The 22,683-nt window shown below is 62.7% G+C and overlaps 1 protein-coding gene across 3 annotated transcripts in view; it reads right to left on the reverse strand.

Moving 5' to 3' along the window:
• Positions 1 to 22,683, reverse strand: part of CARS1 (cysteinyl-tRNA synthetase 1) — a 43,209-nt gene that overhangs the window by 7,109 nt on the left and 13,417 nt on the right. For all 3 annotated transcript variants that reach the window (XM_046014557.1, XM_046014558.1, XM_046014556.1), the window contains 12 exons: positions 22,326 to 22,475; positions 13,454 to 13,594; positions 13,210 to 13,298; positions 11,415 to 11,536; positions 7,155 to 7,267; positions 6,555 to 6,683; positions 6,059 to 6,188; positions 5,818 to 5,921; positions 5,363 to 5,460; positions 5,021 to 5,210; positions 4,782 to 4,850; positions 2,759 to 2,840 (listed from right to left, as the gene is read on the reverse strand). In XM_046014557.1, coding sequence (XP_045870513.1) covers positions 2,759 to 2,840; positions 4,782 to 4,850; positions 5,021 to 5,210; positions 5,363 to 5,460; positions 5,818 to 5,921; positions 6,059 to 6,188; positions 6,555 to 6,683; positions 7,155 to 7,267; positions 11,415 to 11,536; positions 13,210 to 13,298; positions 13,454 to 13,594; positions 22,326 to 22,475 — 1,417 coding nt within the window. The remainder of the gene's footprint in view (positions 1 to 2,758; positions 2,841 to 4,781; positions 4,851 to 5,020; positions 5,211 to 5,362; positions 5,461 to 5,817; positions 5,922 to 6,058; positions 6,189 to 6,554; positions 6,684 to 7,154; positions 7,268 to 11,414; positions 11,537 to 13,209; positions 13,299 to 13,453; positions 13,595 to 22,325; positions 22,476 to 22,683) is intronic.

A 22,683-nucleotide genomic window follows, 5' to 3' on the forward strand; every position in this document is an offset into this window, starting at 1 on the left:
TGCTCCCGAGGGGGAGACCACAGAGACATAGGCACCAACCTGGGTGCGCTCCTCCAAGGAGAGGAGGAGAGAAGGAGCCCCGTAGCTGTGCAGGGCGCGCCCCCGGCCACGTGGCCCACACCAGCACCTCGCGGTCCTGCTGCTCCAAGAGGCTCTGGCTGGAGCAGCTTCTAGAGAAAGCGGGCTGCCCCTGTGGTCGCCGGCCAGCAAGCAGCAGCTCGGAAGCACTTGGCGCGAGCACGGCGAGCAGAGTCCCCGTTGGCACCGCCCTCGCGGGCCAGCACGGTGCGGGGCTCACGGCGTCCGCAGAGCTCGGGCACCTGGAGGCGTGTGGCCACAGGCAGGGGGCGAGTCTGCTGGGGCTGGCTGCTGCCGCGGGGGCCGCAGAACAGACCGGGCACTGGACAGGGAGACCCGTCAGGTCAGTGCAGGGAGGCCCAGGAGAGGACGCAGAAGGCCACAGATTCTGCCCGCAGACAAGGAACAAGCAAAATGGGATCTAGGCACACGGGAGTAGCAGCCCTGAAGACGGAGGAAACTCTGAACCAGCCACAACGTGGACGGACCTGGAGGGTATCAGTCACACTGAGTGACAGAAGCCAGTCACAAAAGGACAAGTCCTGCAGGATTCCACGTGTAGAAGGTCCTTGGGCGGGGGTCAGTATTCATCCAGAGAGTGGACGGTGGTTCTTTGGTACCCGGGACTGGGGGAGGGACAGCGGTCGGTGTCTCAGGGGGACAGAGAGTGGACGGTGGGTGCCGGGGCCGGGGGAGGGATGGGGGGGGTCACTTTCATGGGAGTCTTCATCTGGGTCAGTGGAAAGTTCTGGAGACGGATAGTGGACGCGGCCTCACAACAGTGTGAACGAGCGTGGTGCCCTGAGCTGCGCGCTTGCTCACGACCAGACGATACGTTTTATACGTTCACATACGCTTTACCAAAAACGAAACAAACGCGGGGAGAGGGCACCTGGCCGCACCGCGTCCCTGCTCTTCTCACTTCTTCCCAAATTCCCAAGCTCTCCTGGCCAAATGCCCCCAGCGCACATCCTTCCCGGGCAGGGCTGAGCTCGAGGTGATACATCAGGGAAACGGCATCGTACCCAGGCCCCCGGGGCTTACTCTGCACGTCTCACTGTCTCCACGGCCAGCCCAGGGTCCCGGGACAGCCGGGTGCCCAACAAAGACTCACACGGCTGGTGCCGCTGTAGGGTGGGAGCCGTCACCAGCCCAGAATGCTGTCCTTGTCTGTGCAGTCCAAGGGGCATGAGCCCCAGGTCTCTGGCTCCCAGAAGGGACCCTATTTGCAGGGCACCAGGTCTGTGCTTCCCAGGCCACAGACTCGGGCAGGATGACCTCGCTCCACCCGGTCCTCAGGGCAGGAGAGCACTGTAGGCCGCCAAGGCACACAGAGCAGACACAACTACCACTGTCCCGACTCAGGAATCTGGGCTCTTTGTTTGCCTGAGCGGCAAACAGATCAAAACAGAAAAAGCGAGCCGAGGAGAAGCAGAACCAAAGTACTCCCCAAGCCCGTCGACGGGCACTGCTCTGAGGGCCTGTGTAAGCCCCCGGCGTGGTCTGCCCAGCCACGCACGGCCTCCGATGGCCCTCGTTCGCCAGCACCTGCCAGAAAGGATGCTGTGCCGCAGGGGGACAGTCGGAAAGAGGTGCCCAGGCGTCCCCAAGCCTGAGACGCCAGTGCCGTCAGCATGGCTGGCTGAGGCGGCACGGGGTCGGCAGAGCCTGTCAGGCTTTCGCAAGCGCTCTACAGGAGTGAGGGTGCCAGGTGCTGGAGAGAGAGGGCCGTGCTTACTCAACGAGTCCCCACGCCCAGGCCTGAAGCCCCGGTCAGACCCAGGCTCCCCCTGGGGGCCCAAGGCCTCGGGGCCCTCCTGCCCTCTTGCTCCGCGCTCCCCGGGACAGACCCAGGCCTGCTCTTTCGACTCTAAGCCGCGGCTCCCCCCAGAGGCTCCCCGAGCGCCCCAGGGGCCCTCTGCCCGCACCACCCTCAGGATAGCCTGACTGGGAGGCCGGGCAGGGAGCACGACACAGTTGGGGACAGATTAAGTATCTGTGGTGAGTGACTCCCACGTGCCCCTCCCTGGCAAGGCTTGAGCTCTTGCGCGGTGCCGCCCCGTGGGAGACCGGGGCAGCGTGCGCAGGACGAGCGCAGCAGAGCGGACCTGGCCGTTCCGGGCTCAGCACACCCGGTGGCCACGCACACGGCGCAGACTGAGGCGTGCGCTCCTGCCTGCTGGCGCTCAGCGCTCCGGCTCACGGCCCGGCCAAAGCGGCCTGCGACGACGCGGCACTCTCCAAGTCCCCAGGGACAAGCGACAGTGACCCACCTCAGGAACGCCGGTGGCGCCGGGCAGAACAGTGGGGGGCAGCCGTGGCTCCCCCAGCTCCCCGTGCTTGCTTCTGGAAGCAAGAACAGGCCCGTGGATGCGCCGACGGTGGAAAGGAGCCCCGCGGGGATGGAGGGCAGGGGTCCCCCAGGGGCCTCGTTCTGCCTTTCCGAGGAGCACAGGCCAGGAAACCCCACCTGTCACACGTGTCCTCGGCCGCCACGCAGCTGCCCTGCCCCGCGGGGAACATGAGTGTTCACAGACGTGGTGGCTGTCATGCTGGGGGGGGGCAGGGGCTGCAGGTGTCGTGCCCCCGGTCCGGCGCCGCTCGCCCCCGCCGGCACCCAGGGCAGCCCCACGCACAGAGGGCCCACAGGGTGAGAAGCCCCAGGGAGGGAGCGCCTCACCTTTCTGCTCCCGGGCGATCCTGCGCACGCCTTCTCTGAACTCGGACAGCACCTGCAGGTAGGGCAGGACTGTGGCCTCCAGCTGCGGGAAGAACATGTTCGCTCAGAGAGAAGCTCGGCCCGCGTTCACGGACAGGGCTCCACGGGCGCGCCGCTGCCCCAGAGCTGGGACACGCTCCCCCCTCAACGCTCGGTCCCCGCGTGGACGACGTGGGCCAGAGACAGGAGGCAGTTCCCCGCCCCCGGCCCAGCAGGACGCGTTCGGCCAGGTGCTCCGTGCACCTGCCCACAGGTGCGGTTTTGCCTCGGGTCAGACCCACTGTTACGAAAGCCCATCTCTACGGTTAAACAGTTCCACGTGGGTGTCTGTCAGGCGGCCCGCCTTCTGGGAGGCTGAGGCCGTCCCTCCTGGGCCGGGAGCGGAGGCTGGCACCAGGAACCAGGCCGAGCCTGCGTCCGACCTGTGGCCACGCACACGCCTGTGCGAGAGGAAGCAGAGTCCGCAGGATCGTCACCAGCGACGCACAGGTTCGCACCCGGGCCGCAGTTGGCCGCCTGCACTGGCCCAGAGACGGCCCGGGACCGCAAGCCCGACAAGGGAAAGCCAAGGACGGCAGAATCCAAACTGGAGAAACGATGATTTTATAACATCTTCCTTTCCATATTCCCTAATTTTTGCGGTAGGCTTTTAAGCAAAGTCGCTCCCTGCCTCCTACTTCAGTCCTCCGACGGCCAGTAATAACCAGTGCACACAGGAGCCAGCTAGGCTGGAGAGTGCCCCGGCCTCTTGCGGCCCAATCCCACATCCGGGGCTGGGCGCCGCAGTCGTGCAGGGGGACCGGGCATGGGGTTTTGCTCTTTATCTCCACCAGGCACCAAGACCGCCGTGGTGAGCCGCCGCGCAGGGGGACGGAGGCCTCAGCTAGCATGCCGTGAGGTCTGCCTGGAGGAGGAGTGCCCCCGTGGGCCAGCCTCACGGCTGCTTATTCCCACGCACGCTTTCAAAGGGCCCACTGAGGCCATGTGGAAAGGCCCCCACACAACCACTGCATTAAAAACGTTGTTTTTTAAGCTTGAGACCAGCCTGTCGTCAACGCGAAGTGTTTTCTCTCTTTCTCTTTTTCTACGAAGCGGAACACCGGGCGTCACTCGTACAAGACGGCACGGCAGCTCCGCGGGTTTCCTTTCCGAGAAGCGCGGAGGAAGGTTCATGCCTTTAGACCAACCAGCTCGACGGCTAGTGGGGCCCTCGGGACGTGGCCCGGAGCTTGGGCAGGGCTTCTCCCTAACGGGAGCTGGTTCCTCGTCAGAAGCCAGTTCCTGGGGAACCACCTGTACGCTCCCCTCTTCACGCTAGCCACCGTCCAGAAACAGAATTCTAAAAAAAAGTTTCTCTTTCAACTTTGTCCTTGCTTCCTGTTGTCCTTTAAATAGGTCTAAACAGCTACGCGGACCTTCTCACCGAATCATCAAGGACCAGGCCTGAGGAGTGTCTGAGGAGTCTGAGTGAGCACGTGCCACGAGAGGGTCAGCGGAAACCAGCGGAAACAAGTCCCAGGTGACGCTGCCCTCTACTGAGGACCCTTTTCCCCACTGGACGCACCGGTCGGCGCGCTGGCCGAACCCACACGTGCGAGGACATGAGCCCACGGGAACCCCGTGGCTGCAGCGCCATCCGAGTCGGTCCCACTGCGCCTGCTGTCCCGGGACCGAGCTCACAGACAGCACACGGCAGCCCCCACCATCGGTCAGGGGGAAGGCTGAGCGCACAGGAGAACAGCTGACTGCGTCAGTTTGATTCCGCGACCAGGTCCAGGCGAGCCCCGGGGCTCAGTCCGGAAGGTCCGGGGCAGGTGGGACCTAACGTGGGCCTCCCAATGGCCCCAGGGTTGGCGCAGGAGGGGAACGAGGAAGGGAAGGGAAGGCAGGAGGGTGCTCCTCGACATGGGCACTGCTTCCCAGGGGTGGGGTGGGGTGGCCCCCAGGGAGGAAGCTTCTCTGTGCCCAGGGGTGTTCCACTCACATCCAGGCTGGTTCCAGGTCCTCTCACTGGGAATCCCAGGGTGCTTTCCTCTTCGATGGCCCCGAAGATCTACAAAGAGAAACAGACATGCCAGAGTGCGTCGGGAGGTCCTGAGAGGTGGCCCATGGAGACCGGACACCAGGGCCCGTGCTGCCTGGGGCCTCCGCGATCCTGGCCGCTGCCTGCGCACACGTGGTCTGGCAAGAGCCGCAGGGGTCTGCAGCTCGAGGGCCGCCTACCTTCAGCATGTGGGTGAGGTAGAGAGCGATGCTTTCCAGCAGAGCCCGGTTGGGCCTCCTCCTGGCAGCCTTCCGGGCCGCCATGTACAGGTTGCACTGGCTGACCAGAGCCCTCATTTCTTCCAAGACCGTGCGCGTATCGACGTTGTCACACAGGGCTGCGTGAACCGCCGCCTTCCTGTCGTAAAAGCTGAGCGAGAGGACCGGGCGCGTCAGCGGGTGACAGTGCACATGCGCACGCGTGGCCGGTGGCCGGGTCTGCGTGTGTGGGAGCCACGGTGCCACGGCGGCCTCCCCGCCGGTGGGTCGGCCACGCTCGCGGCCCGGAGAGACGTCTCCTACCTCCTGTTCAGCTCCGACTCTTCGTCCTCCCACTTCTCAAACCGACCGGTTATATCCGCGGGAGCTCGCAGGATGTCCTTCACGTTTAGGAAAAACTCCTAAGGTCAGAAGACTTGGATTAACGGTCATAGAAGAGTTTTCCGCCCCGGCGGCGTCTGAGAGAGGACCGTGGTGAAGCGCGTCTCCGTCACGTGTCCCCAGAGAAACCGCAGCCCCACACCGCACCAGCGGCCGGTGCTGCCTGGGACGGCGGTTCTGCGGGCAGGTGTGCGGGAAACGCGCCCCACGGGCACAAGAGGACATGGGCGCCTGACTCCGGCAGGTCAGCGGGGCTTCGGGACTGGGGAGCAGGGCCGGCTGCCCTCCGAGTTCGAGGCGGCCGCCCCGCGTGCCCCGTCAGTGGGCGCGGGAGCGGGAAGGACCCCGCGGCGGCCGAGGGGGGGGGGGCGGCTCACGTTCAGGAACTTCTCGTACTGCAGCGCCGACTCCATGGTGTTGCTCGAGTAGTCCAGCGTGTCCTTCCAGGAGTGCATCAGAAAGGCCAGCCGCAGCTGCCGCGCTGGGATGGAGGACAGCACCGCCGAGCCCTCAGCCTCCCCGCCACTGCCACCGGACCTCCCTGCGGGGCGGGGCTCAGGCCTCTGGGGAGGGGCTCTGGGGAGGGGCTCTGGCTCCCGGGGCCCGGCTCAGGCCTACCGGAGTGCTTCTTCAAGGCGTCTTTAATGGTGATGAAGTTCTTGAGTGACTTGGACATCTTGCAGCCAGCGATGGTCAGGTGACCCGTGTGCAGGAAGTAGCGGACCCAGCAGTCATTCTCGAAGTAGGCCTGCTCGGGAAGGGGCAGAGGGGGCGAGGTCGGGGCGCTCTGCGGGCACTCGGTTCACGCGACGACGCACGAGAGGGGGCTGCCTCTTCAAGCTGGGGCTCGGGGGTGGCCCTGGACCAGCGAGGCGAGCGGCAACGACCGGTTCCAATCCAGGCCTGTCTGTTGCCAGCACTCAGGCTGTTTGTGCAGGAAATCAGACCGAACAAGGGTTCAGATCCCAGCAGCGAGCCCCTGATGTGGGCCTCAGGCTGTGCCCAGCTCCTGGCTGGCTGCGCCCCTGGCTGCTTCTACCACCGCGGGGATCTCAAGACCCTACCCACCCCCCCTACGCCACCAGCAGGCACAGCGGCCCCAGCCCCTGCCTACCTCCGACTGGGCCAGCTCGTTGTCGTGGTGGGGGAACCGGAGGTCGAAGCCCCCTCCGTGAATGTCCATCGAGGCTCCCAGGAGAGCGCTCGCCATGGCAGAGCATTCGATGTGCCATCCCGGACGCCCCTGCAGAGCCAGACGACCCCGTGACCGGCCACTCTCGGTCCAGGCCTTCAAGTTTCCTGCGCTCCTGACCCTCAAAACCAGCCTTACCGGAACAGACGTTATGCTCTGCACATGAGCACTTGGGGAGCCCCTGCTGTCCGGGTCCCAGCCCAGAACACTCCCAGAACCGCCCAGGCCTGGACGAGAGGCAGGTGCCTGCACCCCCTGCCCCAGCTCTGGGCCGCCAGGACCATTGTCACCGGGACACCAGAGCATGGACTGGCCTCCAGTGTGAGGCCACGAGGACATGGGGGCGTCGGAGACAGTCCGCCCACCTGCTCCCCAGGTGCACCGGGCAGAGTCCCAGAAGGGAAGTCATGTGCCCAAAGGCCCACAAGGCTCTGTGGTGCGTGGGCCGCCAGGACAGGGCAGACGGGCACCACAGCAGCGAGGGCGCCCACCCCTGCCGCCCGCACCTCCCTGGGAGCATACCTTTCCCCAGGGGCACGGCCAGGATGGCTCGCCTGGCTTGGAGGCTTTCCAAAGGGCGAAGTCGTTAGGGGACCGCTTCTCACTCAGACGGTCTGCCGAGACGCTCAGGTCACCTGCGGACACGAGGAAGCGGGTCACCCAGTGCCGCCGTCTGGACCCAGCGGGTCACCTGGATCTGGACTTTACTGGACAGAGCCGTGTCAGTACGAGGACACGTCTGGGGGTTACTAGCTAGTGCTTCGAATTTGCTCTCATTTCCTGGGTCAGCACGCAGCTTCACCACGACCAGGTGTCGGTGCTGCCCCAGCCCGGGAAGCTCCGATTCCCTGGGGCCTGAACCACACCCGTCGGTCCCTCAGACACCCGCTCCCTGGCTGCCCCTCGCAGCCGCGGCCTGAGTCTAAGGTAAGTCACAGCGCTCGGGTCGGAGGAGTGAGGCCATGGTCTGGTGGCAGCTCTCGTGGGGGGAGTCTCGAGCTGACGGCCTGCACGGCTCCCAGGGTCTAAGGACCAGCAGATCCTGCTGGGTGTGGCCGCACAGGTGGCAAATTAGGATACCTCTGCTCCTCCTGGGCAAGTTCGGGTCCTGGACGAGGACCCCGGAAGGACAGGGCCAGTTGGGGCTGGGCCAGCCTGTGTCGGGCGGGAATGAGGGGGAAGCATCAGCGCAGGAGACCGGACCGCACGTAGGACCCGTGGAGCACACTGGCGGCCGAGACAGCCAATCCCGCTGTCAGTCCCCTTCAGGCGGCGGCCGGGTAAGTGTGGGCAGCACCAGGACAGCCAATCCCGCTGTCAGTCCCCTTCAGGCGGCGGCCGGGTAAGTGTGGGCAGCACCAGGGCCTTCAGTGGGTCCCGGAGTGTGGCTTCAGCGTGGCCCTTCCCCCGTGCTGTCGCCCCTTCGCAGACAGCTCCGGAACAGGAACACCAGACCCGGCCCAACGTCTAAGGCCGCTAAGGCCCGAACTCAATGACAGCCACCTTTCGAGTGCGGAGTCGGGCCATGGAGAAGGTGCCCTGGCAGCAGTCGGAGGGAGAGCGCCCAGGGTGTCTGCACCACAGACCCGACGGCTGCAACACGGGCGCTCCGAGTGGGACACGCAGGAAACACGAGAAGAGCCGGTAAAAACGGCATGGTCAGGGCGCCTGGGGGGCTCAGTGCCTTAAGCCTCTGCCTTCAGCTCAGGTCATGATCCCAGGGTCCTGGGATCGAGTCCCGCATCGGGCTCTCTGCTCAGCGGGGAGCCTGCTTCCTCCTCTCTCTCTGCCTGCCTCTCTGCCTAGTTGTGATCTCTGCCTGTCAAATAAATAAATAAAATCCTAAAAAAAAATGGTGAATGGCGCGATCAAAGAAAGAGATTCTCGCTGGCCGTTCGGTGTCTACCCAGACCACCCAGCAGCGGGACAAACTCCGCCCTCGCCGCCTCAGCCTCTCTCGGAGCAGGTCACCGCGTCGCACCCGTGACAGAGTCTCATGTGGTACCATGACTCTCCTTCGGCCGCTGTGTGGCCGGTGACACACATTTAGGGTTCTGACTTCCATTATTACGTACAGTTACTCACGGCACACGTGACTTTTGAAAGTTTGTTTTGAGAAATTCTGGGACTGCAAGAGGACCCTCTCCCACAGGTGGCCCGTGTCTCTCTCCGACAAACGTCACTTGGCAGAGGACTTGCTCTTTGCTCTAAGACGCGTCACACGGTCGCTTCTGCCCCCCACTCACTTCTCGTCTCCCTTCCCCGAGGCGACCCCCGCAACCCCACTCGCATCAGGAGCCCCGAGACGGCTCCAGGCCCCGTCTCTACCGGAGTCCCCGCACCCCCGTGTCCCTGCAGTGAGGGGCGCGTGCTGGGGGTCACAACGCCCCAGAAGCGAGACTGTCCCCAAAGGAGGGCATGTCCCTGTGTGTTTGCTGTTGGATTCTGCTACCCGTCCCTGGACCACGAAGCGATTCTACAGTCCGTCCGGAAGGAAAACGGCACGAGCGCAGGCGATACTTAAGAACTCGGAGGGCCCAGCCCGCGTCGCTGGAAGAGCGGGACTCGGTCTGGGGCCAGGAGCCCGAGCCCCACGCCGGACGCGGAGCTCACTTAAAACAGAAGAACAAGACCCGGCAGCGGCCAGATGGCGAGGACTGCCGGCCAGCTGCGCGCGCTCCGGCCTCCGGCGCCCTCCCTCCTGCCGCGGCCCTGGCGCCCGCTGCCTGCAGTCTGAGCTCCCTGCTCCGTGCGGCCGCTGTCCCTGTGCGGCCGTTAGTCCCGTGTGGCTCTGTCCGGGCGTCTCCGCGAATCGTCTGGGTTCGCATGTCAGGCTTCTCACACGTTCTCCCGCTGGATTCATCTCTGCCCAGAAGCAGCGGCTGGCGTCTTGCGTTGTTTCCGTTCCGTTCCTCTTCCATCTCCTCTCCTGCTCTCTCGGCCGCTCCTTCCGGAGCTTCCTGGCCGCGCACCCCACGCGCCTTCCGTCTTCGCTCTTTCACTGCGAGTCCCAAACCCCAGGCTGGCCTAAGCGACGGGTTGTGCCCCTGCTGCTGAGTGGTGTCCCCTCACTGTCGCTCAGGACTGTGATGGTCGACAGGTCTGTCCCCCGTCCGTGCCCCGTAGGTGCTGGTACCCAGCTCAGCTCAGTGTGTCACGGGCAGATGACGCGGGTGACCTGACCAGCAACTGCTGGGGAACCATGGAAACATGCTCTGCGCCTGGCGTGTGTCCTGCATGAGCGTAAAGGACGGGCCCTGCCCTTATTCATGCCGTCGAGTCCTGATCTGCTACGCAAAGCCCTGCTCCCCTGTGTAGCCCAATCCTGCGGGTCGAGACCCGTAGCCAGCCTGTGGGCCATGTGCACCGCCTCCCCTCACGGACACGGTGCTTCTCCCTTCCAGGGATGGCCAACAGGGGCCACCGGACGCCTCCTTTACTCTGACAAGCCTTTAGCCTTGGATGCCCCAGGGTCTGGTACCAAAGCCACCCAACCCCCTTAGCCTACTGCTTCTCCGCATTTCTGTGCTGTGTTGTGTGAGGTCCTGACGGCTCCCTACACAGAGCCCCAGGAGGGAAAGTACTTCCTCAAAAAGTATGAACGTTTTTATGGCCAAACGGCCTTCCAGGAACACGGGGGATAAACAACACGTGCCCCAGGTGTGTGCGAGCCCCCCCTGCTCCCCAAGACTGCGGCTTCTGTGGTCTGGCCCAGAGTCCCTGAGGGCGTAAGGGCGCAGGGATACCATAAAGACAAACCTTATTTAGCCTGGTCCCGAAAAAGCCTCGTGTCTACGTTCAATACAGGTGACCCTTCTTGAACAGCACCAGGAAGGGGGCTGGGGAGGCTGAGCCCCCACGGCCGGAACCAGGAACAGCCCCCCTGCTGGCCAGGGACACACACTGTGCGTGTGGCACGTCGCACGCGCTGCTGGGCCAGAACGTGAGCTACAGAAGAGGCCGTGGAGAAAACCGGGAGGAACCCGTGGGCGGTACCGAGCCGCACTCTCGGGGACTGACCTGCACGCGGTTTAAACCGGTGTCGCTCAAGGGTCAGCCGCACCGGGCTCACGATGAGCACCAGGGCTGCGGGAGACGCGTGTCCCTCGCTGGAACGAGAGAACAGCTCCGCGAGGTGCTGCCTGGGCGCTGACACTGTGACGTCCCCGCTCACACCCAGAACCGGGACGGTCACACAGTTCCTGCGCCACGTCCCTGCCTAGCTCGGCCCGGGCACGTTTCAGGACCGTGCAGAGCCGAATCTGTGGCCGGCAGCACCCGCCACCCTGGCCGGCATACAAGGACAGGTGCCGGCCCGCCGCTCGCAGTGCCCGTTCTAGAAGCGGCACGCTACGCTCCTTGGCACCGCGTGGGGGTACTGAAACCGTGCTTCTGATCAGAGCAGCCCTGGGGTTTCATCTCCCCAAAGCGGGAGCTTGGCTGCCGGGGGCGCTGCCTGACGACCCCACGTGGGCGGCTTTCGTGCCCTCTTTCAGCAGGGCACAACCCGCCTACTGCTAACACACCGGGCACACGGCGTGTCCCTCCCAGACCCTCAGGTGCCCTCGGCTCCACAGACGCCAGCCCTGGGGGCCCAGGCCCGGGGTGTGCTGTGCTCAAGATGCCGCAGCATATCCTGGCCTTTTTCCTTCTTGTGAAAACTCCTAGAATCCCAAGGGAATAAGTGCCTCCCAGCATCCCAGGGGGCACGGCTGGGGCCGGGGGCGAGGCTGTCCTGCCCGGGCCGGAAGCCCTCCAGCAACCCGTCACCCGCCTGTTCACCTTCTCCTTCCTGCAGGGCTTTCTGGTCCCCCACAGCCTCGGGCACCAGCTTCCCGTAGGAGTGTCTGTCGCTGGACGCAAACTTCACCGTATCAAAGTAGACAGACCCATTCGAGGCGTAGCTGGAAGATAAGAACAAGGTTGTGGGAAAGCCGGACGGATCCGGAGACAGCCCAGGACAGCTGACCAGAGGACGACCCGAAGAGCCCAGGGTCACGGGCCGCTCCCACCTGCTCTGCCGTGTCCGGGGCAGGCTCGGCCATTTAGCCCCGTGGATACGGCAACACCCCACCACGGCCGCCGTGCAGGCTGACCGGGCCCGACAAGGACACTTCACGCCACAGAGACCAACTCCTCACTCGCCGCACAGCGGGTCCCTCTGCAGACCCTCTGCTCGCATGCGGTGACCCTGCGGCTCCGACCTGGGCCCTCCGCTTGGCAACGGTGTGGTCCCGCCAGGCCCCCACTCTGGCTACATTCCCACGTGCCCAGCCACGGCTCTCTGCCTCCCAGGAGCACGCCAGACTGTGGCGGCCCAGAACGCTCCGTCTTCTCCCACCTTGGCCTTGCCCGCGGCACTCAGTGTGGCACGGTGCTGCCCTGAGCGGTCGTGTCAAGTGGGGCAGAGAGCGGAGGCGCCGTCCCTTCCAGAGAACAGACACTGCTCTACGCCCATGCCAGGAGCCCCACACTCCTCACTTGGCTCGGTGGCTGCCTTGTCTGCCCTGCGAGGTGGGAAGCAATCTCCTCAGGGGGCCACAAACGAGCACTGTGTGCCGCAGACACCGCGCGCCCGTTTACGCCTCCACTTGCCGGTGATTTCGGAGCGCGCCCACCACGGATAGCTGACTGTGTTTCCCGCCATCAGGCAGTGCTAGGATCGGAGACCAGGGCCGCAGCGGAGTGTGTTGGATCAGAGCCGCGCCAAGGGCCCTGAGGGAACACCCTTGCCCTGGGAGGTGACTCCCTGCCCGCACGGCGAGGCCGATGCCTCCAGACACCTGGCAGGTCCACACTTACCAGGCTGGGCTCCGTGCTCACGGTCTGAGCTTGGAGCCCCCTGCTGGCTGGACCCCAGGCCCCGGGCTGCACCTGCCTGTCTGCCGGGGGCTCCGGGGACAGCCGGCACCTCCCTCCTGCTGTTCCTGCCTGCCTTGAACAAAGATCTGGCCACAGCACGGCCGAGTAGCTGTCGGACGGTGGCCAACACCAAGGCGAGCCCGGACAGGCCTCTTACGGAGCAGCCCGGAAGCTGGGACCCAGCGCCGCGGAGGGAAGAGGCCTGCCGGGAGGTCGGCGTGCAGAGGTCCCCAGATCCCTGTGTATGGCCCTAGTGGCCAGCACCTCCAAGTGGGGGTGGGTTTGGAGACCGGGTCTTCCCAGAAGTAAAGTGGGGTCCCCAGGGTGAGCCCTAACCCCGCGGGACCCCCACGCGGCTGTCTGCATAAGACGTCATCGGGACACAAGAGGAGCCCGAGCAGCCCACGGGCAGAGCGACAAATGGAAGAGAAGTCTGCAAGGTAGCCACCTCCCAGAAGCCGAGGACGGGGCCAGCACAGACCCCCTGCGCGGGGGCCTCAGACGTCTGCCCTCTGGAGCTGGGAGCAAACCCATTTCTGCTGCTTCAGCCGCCTGGTCTGTGGGCTTGGTGAGAGCAGTGCCAGGCGCCCGCATGCCTGGGGCGGCCACAGCCCCAGTGGCCTCCCTGCTCTGCGTCCCCTCCCAGAGACGGAGAGCTGCCCTCCCGGCAACCCTCCCGGATGGCACACGGCCCCGAGAAGGGCCCTCAGCTCACCCGTAACCATTGTCCACGATCTTCTGGACGAAGTCCACGATCTCCGGCACGTACTCGCTAACGCGGGTTAAGACGTCTGGAGGGAGGACCTGTGGACGCCAGAGAAGGTTCAAGTTCTTCTGAAACGTCAGCCTCAGACGAGCGCCCCCAGGAAACCGGCAGAACCAAATGCCGGCTGAGAAGCTGCCTGTGCCCTCGGCGTGTGCCGGGGCGCCGAGGGCACAGGCCCGCCGGCCGCACTCACGTTCAGCGCCTCCATGTCCCTGTGGAAGTCCTCCTCCCAGAACTTGGGCAGTCTGGAGAAGATGGAGTTGTCGGTGACCTCACTGCCGAGGCTGGAGTCCAGCCAGTCCGAGAGCAAGTCCTTCGCTTCCTCCAGCAGCACCTGAGCAGAAAGGGCGCCAACATCCACACACACGTGCCGGACCGCACCCTGCGCAGTCAGGCCGCGGGAGTCACGGCCTCTGTCAAAGGTGGGTCGTGCACGGCCCTGATCCACGAAGGGCTGCCGTCCCCGCGAGACCACGACACTGTGATCGGCTCAGCACTGAGAGGCCCCAGACTGCGAACGGGAGGCCCAGACGCTCACTGACGCTATCTCAGGACGTCCGCGGCCAGGATGGGTGGGCAGAACCCTGTCCCGGATAGAGGCGCCAAGGCCACAGCGCCCCGACCATCAGCGCCGTCAACCGACGACGCCAGCCCCGTGTCACGCCCCACCCCGTGCGGCACTGGTACGAGACTGTCACTGCGGCACCCACGCCACTACAGAGAAAGGTCCACCTGGGACGGGATGTGGGTGTCACGGCTGCGGCCTGAGCCTCGCAGGCAGGGGGGACCGAGGTCCACGTCTGGAGGAACCCGGGGTTTCCAGCATGTGAACCGGAGCGACAGGGACGTGGGGACAGGCAGGCGGTCTGGGGTCCCCCCGAAGTGAGGGGGCAAAGAACAAAGGGCAGAGGGAGGAAGGGCAGGGCAAGTGCACGTGGGAGACACGGTGAGGCATGCAGGGTGGGTGCCTGTGGATCCACGAGGCTGACAGGGAAGGGGCAGCTAGGGTGTCCCGCCAAGAGCCCCCAGGTGGGACAGCCCTGGTAACCGCTGCTGGGAGGCCAGTGGCGAGGGAGACCCGCCAGTACGCTCGGTCCATAGGCGCAGCACGCTGGGGATGGAGCCCCACGCCTGGCACACGGGCCCCCCTGAGCCTAGCCACCACAGTGAGGACATGGGACAGCTGTAGAGCCAAACACGGCAGGGATCCTGGGCTCTCAGCCCCGGGGCTGTAAACCACCAGGACGAACATGCTCGGGCTCCAGCGCACCAGGCCGCCCGTGTGCAAGAACGGAGGGCACGGCGAGCGGACAGAAGGCAGTCCGAAGAAAACAGGAAGGAGACCCCAGAGAGCGGTGACACTGGGACGGAAACGAGACCGTCTTCGGTGGGGTCATCTGCAGATCGGACGTGGCCAACGGAGGCATCTCGGAGCTGGGGGACCCCCGAAGAGAAACCACCCAACGGCACAGCAGACGGGTTGCCTTCGTAGAGACAGAACGGAACCCGGCAGAATGGCCAGGACTGCGGGACGAGCTCAAACGGTGTGCTGGGTGCTCTGGGACACGCCAGAGGGACAGGAGGGAAGGAGCAGAGAAACAGCTGGAGTCCACCGGCAGAGGGCGCCCCGCTCGCGGCAGAGCCTGAACTGCAGGTATAGGGCGCTCCGGGAACCTCGACAGGACACCACAGCTGGGCAGACCGCGGGCAAGCTGCAGAAAGTCCCGAAAGGAGTCTGAGGACAAACACTTTGCCCGTGAGCGAACACGGTGAGAACCACAGCCCCCTCCTCCTCACAAAGCAGGGGATGCAGGGGACACATCAGTGTCAGAGAAGACACTCGCTACCCTAGGACCTTGGGCCCTGCGAGCTCATCCTTCAAAAGCAAAGGGAAACAGAGGCTCTCAGGCAAGCAAAGTCAAGGGAACTTGTTGCCAGGAGACCTGGTTTGCAAGAAGTGGGAAAAGTTCTTTAGAGAGAACACACAGAAGAGGTCAGAAGCTTGGGTCTGGGAGGGAGAGCATCGGAGAGAAGACGCACAGGTGAAGTGAAAACTTCCGTTTTTCCTTTTTAAGTAAAAAATGTTTATGTGCTGAGAGGGAGAGTGTGTGTGTGGACGTGAGTGCAGGGGTGGAGGGAGAGAGAAGAGAGGGGTGGTCAAGGCCACCCCTGCTGAGCACAGAGCCCAATGCGCAGTCCAGTGCAGGACCCCGAGACCATGCCCTGAGCTCCACTGGCGAAGCCCCCCCGGGCGCCCCACAACCCGCTTTTGCTCATTGACTTAACACCTGTTAGATCAAACCAGTAACAGCAAGAACGCATCAGTCGGCCTGCTTACGCGCGTACGCGACGCACACGGAGCCCCGCACGCCGGGTTTACAGACAGGTGAAGTGAGTGACAGGGGCAGCGTGAGGACGGTAAAGCACCCAGGGCTGGGTCGTGCCTTTGAGAGTGGACTGAAGTTCGTGGGGAGTGGCTACTGCAAACTCTAGGTGACCACTAAAAAAAGGCTAACTGATTTGCTCTAAGAGGAGAGAAAGTGGAATCATGGGAAATGCTCAGTCAGACCCACAGACGGCAGGAAAGGACCGGAGGACGTGAGCGGGAGCGAGAACAAGGGCCGCGAACAGAGCAATCCAGCGGCGAGGGACCCAGCTGTCTCCGTGCCACTGGGGACGCCAGCGGTCTAAATGCGCCTCACAGCACCGTCTGGGAAATCAAACTATAAGCCCCGCCCGTACGCTGTCACAGGAATCTGCTTCGACTGTAAGACACGTACGGACTCGCAGTCGACGGAGACAAGCGAGCCACGCTAACACGAACCGAGACAGAGCAGGAGTGGCTGCTTTCCGACAGTGCCACATGGCTGGGGGCAAGACCGCCATCAGCATAGAGAAGAGCTTGGTGGACAAAGGGGTCCGTTCTGCGAGACAGCGGTGCTCCCAGGACACGTGCCCAGCAGCAGGGCAGCAAGCACACGAGGCGAAAGCACACAGAACTCCAAGGAGAAACAGATGAACCCACGAAGGTGGCTGGGGACTTCAGGACCCTCCCTCAGGCACACACCGGCCCTGCAGGGGTCAGCGAGGACAGAGGTCAGCGAGGACACAGCTGACCTCAACCGTACCCTCGGTCAGCCGGACCTGAAGGACCTCTACAGACCACTGGGTCCCGCAGCAGCAGGACACACATTCCTCTCATGCTCTCCTGGGATGCTCACCAGCACCGTCCGCAGGCAGGGCCCCACAACACGCCTGAACAAATTCGAAAGAACAGACGTCATACGTGGTGTCTGCTCTTGGACCACCATGGAACCGAACTGGAAATCAGAGAAAGAGAGCCGGGGCGTCCCCACAAACAACATGCTTCCAAAGAACACAAGGGTCAAAGAAGGTACCTTGAGAAAAGATTAAAATTTTGCAATAAGTGAACGTGAAAACACACCCTATCCAAATTGGTGAGATGCAGCAAAAGCAGCGGTTAGAAGCAGTCCGCAACACCGGGAGGACAGATTAGAAACACAGAGAGATCTCAAGTCCGTCACCTAAGCTTCCGCCCCAGGAAAGTAGGAAAACAAGAACAAGTCAACTCCAAAATGACAGAAAAGAAACAATAATAATTAAAGCCAAAAACAAGGAATCAACAGACGAAAATCAACAAACCCAGAAACCGATTCTTTGAGGAAATGAATGAAATTGTTGAGCCTCTAGCCAGGCTACTACCTAAGACAAAGGAGAGAGGCCACAAATTCTAACCCCCAAAACGAAGGAGGGACATCACTACAGACCTCACGGAAATTAGAAGCATAACGAAGAAACACTATACAGTTATAGTACACTGTACACTATACAGACACAAACTCGTGCCCCCAAGTTTGAGAACCGTTAATGGTCCGATTCTTTGAAAGACACAAGGTGCCAAAACTTATAATGATATAAACCATCTGAAGAAGCTTATGAGCCAGTGACAAGATTTAATTAACAATTTATGACTTTCCAAAACAGAAATCACCTGGCCCAGAGGGGTTCACGGTGAATTTTACCAAACATGTAAGGGACAGATTATATGGATTTTCTATAGTTTTCCAGAGGACAGAAGCAGAGGGACTAGTTCCTAAGTCATTCTAGGAGGAAGGCATTACCCTGATACCGAAAACAAAAATCCCGCAAAAACAGAAAACTGCAGACCAGTATTTCTCGTTAACAGAGATGCAAAAATCCTTAACAATATATTAGCGAATTACATCCAGAAAAGTCCTAAAAGAATTATACACCGTAGGCAAGTGGCAGCTATCACAGGTTTGTAAGGCTGGTTCCACAGTAGAAAACCAATTAATGTAAATCATTCCATCAGCGCGGTAAAGAAAGCTGAACGCCGTAGTCACGCAGATGCATGAAAAGCATATGGACAACCTAACAGCCGCTCATGATAAAGTCTCAGTAAGCCAGGACAGAGCCAAACTTCCTCACCTTGATCAAGGACAGCAACGAAAGTCACGCACAGCTAACACTGTGCTTTGTGGTGAGACCGAGCTTTTCTGTGAAGATCCAGGGCGAGGCGAGGATGTTTCCTCTCGCCAGCCCTCCTCTGCCTCACCCTGGACGCACCTGCTCACACGGCGACAAGTGGAGGAAACGGAAGGCATACTCACGGGGAGGAGGACGTGAGACCGCACGCCAGCACGCGACACGGGGAGTCCGTCCGAAACACATTACGTCACACGCCCCAAGACGAAATCCTCAGGTGTGAGCCTCAGGAACCGTGTGCAAGACCTACGCGAGGACGACCAAGTCTGGCGGGAGAAGTCGAAGGAGACTAACTAGCAGAGGGGTACTTCCTGCTCACCAATGGGAGACCCACAGTGTCGAAATGTCAGCTCTTGCTAACACGATCCACCGATCCGACGCCATCCGGGTGGACATCCCAGTGCGGCACTGTAGTGACGTCACACGCGGATTCTCCACTTCCACCGAGGCAAGAGCCCCGAAGAGCCAACTCAATACTGAAGGAGAACGAAGTCGGAGGCCTGACTCCACCTGACTTCACGACGTTCTCCAAAACCGTAGTGACCGGGACGGCGCGGTGTCGGCAGAAGAAGAGACACACAGATCCAGGAGCAGAAGAGAGAGCCAGACATGGCCCACCCCGACGGAGTTGCCCGATCTGTGACGGGGGAACAGAGGCCACTCAGTAGAGACAAATACAGGCTCCTTCAGTAGAAGGTGCCAGAACGACTGGACGTCCACGCTCAGAACGAGTCCAGACCCGGTCTCTCACCGTCTGAAACGTGGCTCAGACTGGGAGGAAAACCAGACAACAAGAGGGTCACGGATGAGCAAGCCTCCGTAAGCGCGCGTGGCCGTGATGTCTGTGCCACAACTCGGATGGCACTGTCTGTGAGGACGGGTGGCTGCTGGACGCCATCAAAACTAAAAATGTCTGCGGCGCCTGGGGACTCGGTCGTTAAGCCTCTGCCTTCGGCTCAGGTCATGATCTCAGGGTCCTGGGATCGAGCCCCACGTCGGGCTCTCTGCTCAGCGAGAGCCTGCTTCTCCCTCTCCCAGTCCCCCTGCTTGTGCTCCCTCTCTCGCTGTGTCTCTCTTTCAGATAAATAAATAAATCTTTAAAATAAAAAATAATAAATTAATCAAAAATGTTTGCTGTGGGAAGGACACTGTCAAGAACACAGACGAGTGACGGACCGGAAGAAGGTATTTCCCGGACACACAGCTGATCGAGGACTGTTACCCGAACGTGCAAACCTAACGGTAAGAGAACAGCCCCGGATAAAAAACGGGCCAATGCCCTGAATAGGCTCCGCAGCCAAGATGACACACAGATGGCAAATAAGCCCCATATCTGATGTCTCCAGGACACGCAAACCACGACGGCAAGACCCCATCACGCGCCTGCGCGAGCGGCCCACACACAAGCACGGCAGCAGCAGACGCGGGGAAAACCCAGAGCAGAGGCTCATCACGGCTGGGGGACACGACGGGGCGGCCGCTCCGGAGGGCGGCGCGTGCTCCGCGGCAGCTCCACAAACGCGCACTCTACGCCCCGGCAGTCACACTCCCCGGCGTTGACCCAAAGGAGCCGAAGACCCCAGTCAGCACGGAAACCCGCAGGTGGGTATTTCTAGCAGCTTCTTCACATCGGCCGAAACCTGGAAGCAGCACGGACAGACTTCGGGAGCGCAGCGACAGCGGCTGCGGGCCGTCCGGATGCCGGAGTGGGACCTAGAACCCGGAGAATGAAGCTATCAGGCCAGGAAAAGACACGGGGGACCCTCAAATGTGAACTTAGCGACGAAAGCTGATTTGAGAAGACACAGATTGGAGGACTCCAGCCCTATGACATTCTGGAAAGAGAAAACCATGGAGGTGGCAAAAAGATCAGTGGTTTCAGGGGGCGGGAGGGATGAGCGGGGAGGGGCACGGAGGAGTCGTAGGGCAGGGAACTACTCTGCAGGCGACAGTACCAGTCGACAGGAACGTGGTGCATCCGTCCACACCCGCAGAGTGGACCCCCAAGAGAGAAGCCAAGGTCAACCACGGGCTCTGGGAGAAGCTGCTGTGTCCTGGCAGCTTCATCCATGGTAACAAAGAGGCCAGCCGGTGGGCCCCCCGACAGCGGGAGAGGCCAGAGGAGGAGGGACGGGGCACAGGGGCCATCTCCGTCCCTTCCTCTCAGTCCTGCTGTGACCCTGAAACGGCTCTAGAAACCAGGTCTTCAGAGAAACAGATGAGACAGAGAGATGGAAGGGAGAGGACCAGTCGTCCCCAGTGACGGTTCCGGACATTGTTTAAAATCCCAAGAGCGTCTCTCCTGGGACGGGACGAGCCGAGAATTCAAAACACACCTGAAGAACTAAACCAGGACACACAGGCCTCGGCGTCTTCCCTGCCGCACGGCAGGGACGGCGGTCGCGATGCTCGCCCAGGGTGGGTAGCCTGGCCGACAGAGGAGAACCCACAGGCCCAGCACACGGAGCCAACGCAGAACACAAAACCGCTCAGTGGAGACACAAAACACAGCCCCATGTGACCGCATGGAACAAGACCCCGTGGTTACAAGGAACCGGAAGAACAACAGAGATCGGGAGAAAGTGCAGCGCGGCTGAGCACACAGGGTTGGCGTCCAGGCTCCGAGTGCCTGCAAGCCCATGAGGAGAGGCCAGCTCAGCGGGAAGGGGCAGGAGACTAGTGCACAGACGACAGCATGTCGTGAGGGACCGTCGTGAGGGCCCCGAGAGCAGCGGATTCCGCCGGCGCCCTGACGAGCTCGCGCATTAGTTCACGTCCTGCTGGCAACAGGGAAGGACCCTCCGACGTGCTCCCCGCACACAAACGCCTCCCACGGGCACGGCGTGGTGGCCGGTGGGGAGCGTGTCGTGTCCGCTGTGCATGGAGCCGTCCCCCGGCTGCGTCCCCGTGACACCCGCAGGTGCGAGGACACATCCACCCTCCTGGGGGGTCGCCGGACGCATGGCTGGTGCTGGGGACCCGAGAGTTACCCAGATTCCCAGGTCACGCACCCCACGGCCCGGCAGAGCTCCCCAGGGTTACAGTCTCGAGACACGCTTCCAAACGTGTGCCCAGAGACGGACAGAAAATTGTCCCCAACCATGAACAGAGCAGGCAGATGCAAACCGGGAGCACGAAGGGACACTGCATCACGCTCATCGGGAAGCTGATGTGGGGAACAGGGTGACCCGTGCCGGCGGCCACACGCACAAACCACCGACGTGCTGCCATGGGGGGCAGTGCGGCACTTCCTCTGCGTCCCGCAAACCCATGGCCGCACCGCCCAGCAGCTCCCCTCGGAGTCTCTGCCCAGAAGGACCCGACGCAGGGACCCGAGTGGATCCGAGCATGTCCCTGCTCACAGCTGCGTCACTCGTGATGGCCCGAAGGCGGGAACGACACAAGTGTGCGTCAGAACCTGGACGTATCTACCAGTCCCACTGGGTCTGATAAAGGACACTAGGACACCTGCCACAGCCGGAAGGACATCATACCAAGAGAAAGACACCAGCTGTGAAAGGAGACACCATAGCATTCCGCTTCTCTGAAGGCCCCGGAGTCCCCAGATTCAGAGACAGAGGAGATGGTGGGCGCCGGGGCCAGGGAAGGGACGGGGGTTGGTGTCTCAGGGGGACAGAGAGTGGACGGTGGGCGCCGGGGCCGGGGGAGGATGGAGGTCAGTATCTCAGAGGGACAGTCTCTGTCTGGGAAGATGGAAAGTTCTGGATGGGGACGGCCGCACAACAGTGTGAATGTGCTTAATGTCCCTGAACTCTGCGCCTACAATCGGTTAAGACGGTAAATTTTACAAGTGTCCGTCTTACCTACTTTCTAGAGGAGAGGACCAGTGGCCGGTTACGAAACAATCCGCAGCGGCGCTGGTGGCCGGGCACGCAGGCGCCGCCCGAGGAGAGGGAGAGAGCGCAGGCCCCGGAGGCCCATCGCAGACAGGCCAGCCGCGACCACGCAGGGGCCCCACACAGGAGCAGGCCGAGCGGAAGGCCGCGTCCGCCGCGCTCTTTCTCACCAAGCTCAGAACGAGCGGTGCCGGCAGCCTGAACTAAGCGAAGAGGAAAGCGAGAGGGAAGCCTAAGCCGGGCGGGCTCTAGGGGCATCTCTTCCCCTGCCTCCAGCGGGGCAGAGGGCTGTGGCCGCATCTTTGCGGGAGCTCCCGGGTCCCTGAGTGTTGAGAAGGGCCAGCAGGGGGCGCCGGCGTGCAGGAGAAGGGACGCGCGGCCGGCACTGACCGCCTCTCCGGGGAAAGGCTGGCAGGGAGCCTGGCCCCCTTGCACTCCTGCCCTCCGCGGGTCTGAGGGAGAACCTTTCCCGGGGGCAGGAGAGCCGGCCCGGGGCGGGGGTGGGGTGGGGTGGGGGGGGTGCTCAGTGCAACCTCAGCCTCCCTCTGCTCCTTGCGCAGCGGCGACCCCAAGCAGCGCAGGAGAGCCAGCGGGAAGACTCTGCAAAGTCCTGCCGCACACACTCCGGGGCCCCAGTGCCGTGAGGACGCTGTGTGGCGGCAGGCCGCTGGGGGACCTCACCTCCGCACAGCCGTCGGCCGCCTCGGCCGGGACGCCGCTCTGCACAGCCCTCTGCAGCGGCTCGGCCGCCAGCTCCACCGCTCGCCGGGTGCGCTCCAGCATCTGCCTTCGGTCGGGGTCCGTGGTCTCCCGTAACTTGGCTGAAAACGGCTGCAAACACAGGACAGGGCGGGCCCATGGGATGCGGCTCAGCACAGCCCCGCGCCCCGGGGGGCCCCTCACTGGAGGCGAGAGAGAAGTCTGCGTCCCTAAGGGCGTGAGTCCAGCTTCACTGCCAGACGGTCGGACGGACAGGAGCAGACGGACCCTGAAGGCCCGCTCCTCACGCCCGCCCTGGGGCTGGTGGTCTGATGTCATA

This window comes from Meles meles, chromosome 8 (assembly GCF_922984935.1).
Source record: "Meles meles chromosome 8, mMelMel3.1 paternal haplotype, whole genome shotgun sequence".
Lineage (NCBI taxonomy): Eukaryota > Metazoa > Chordata > Mammalia > Carnivora > Mustelidae > Meles > Meles meles.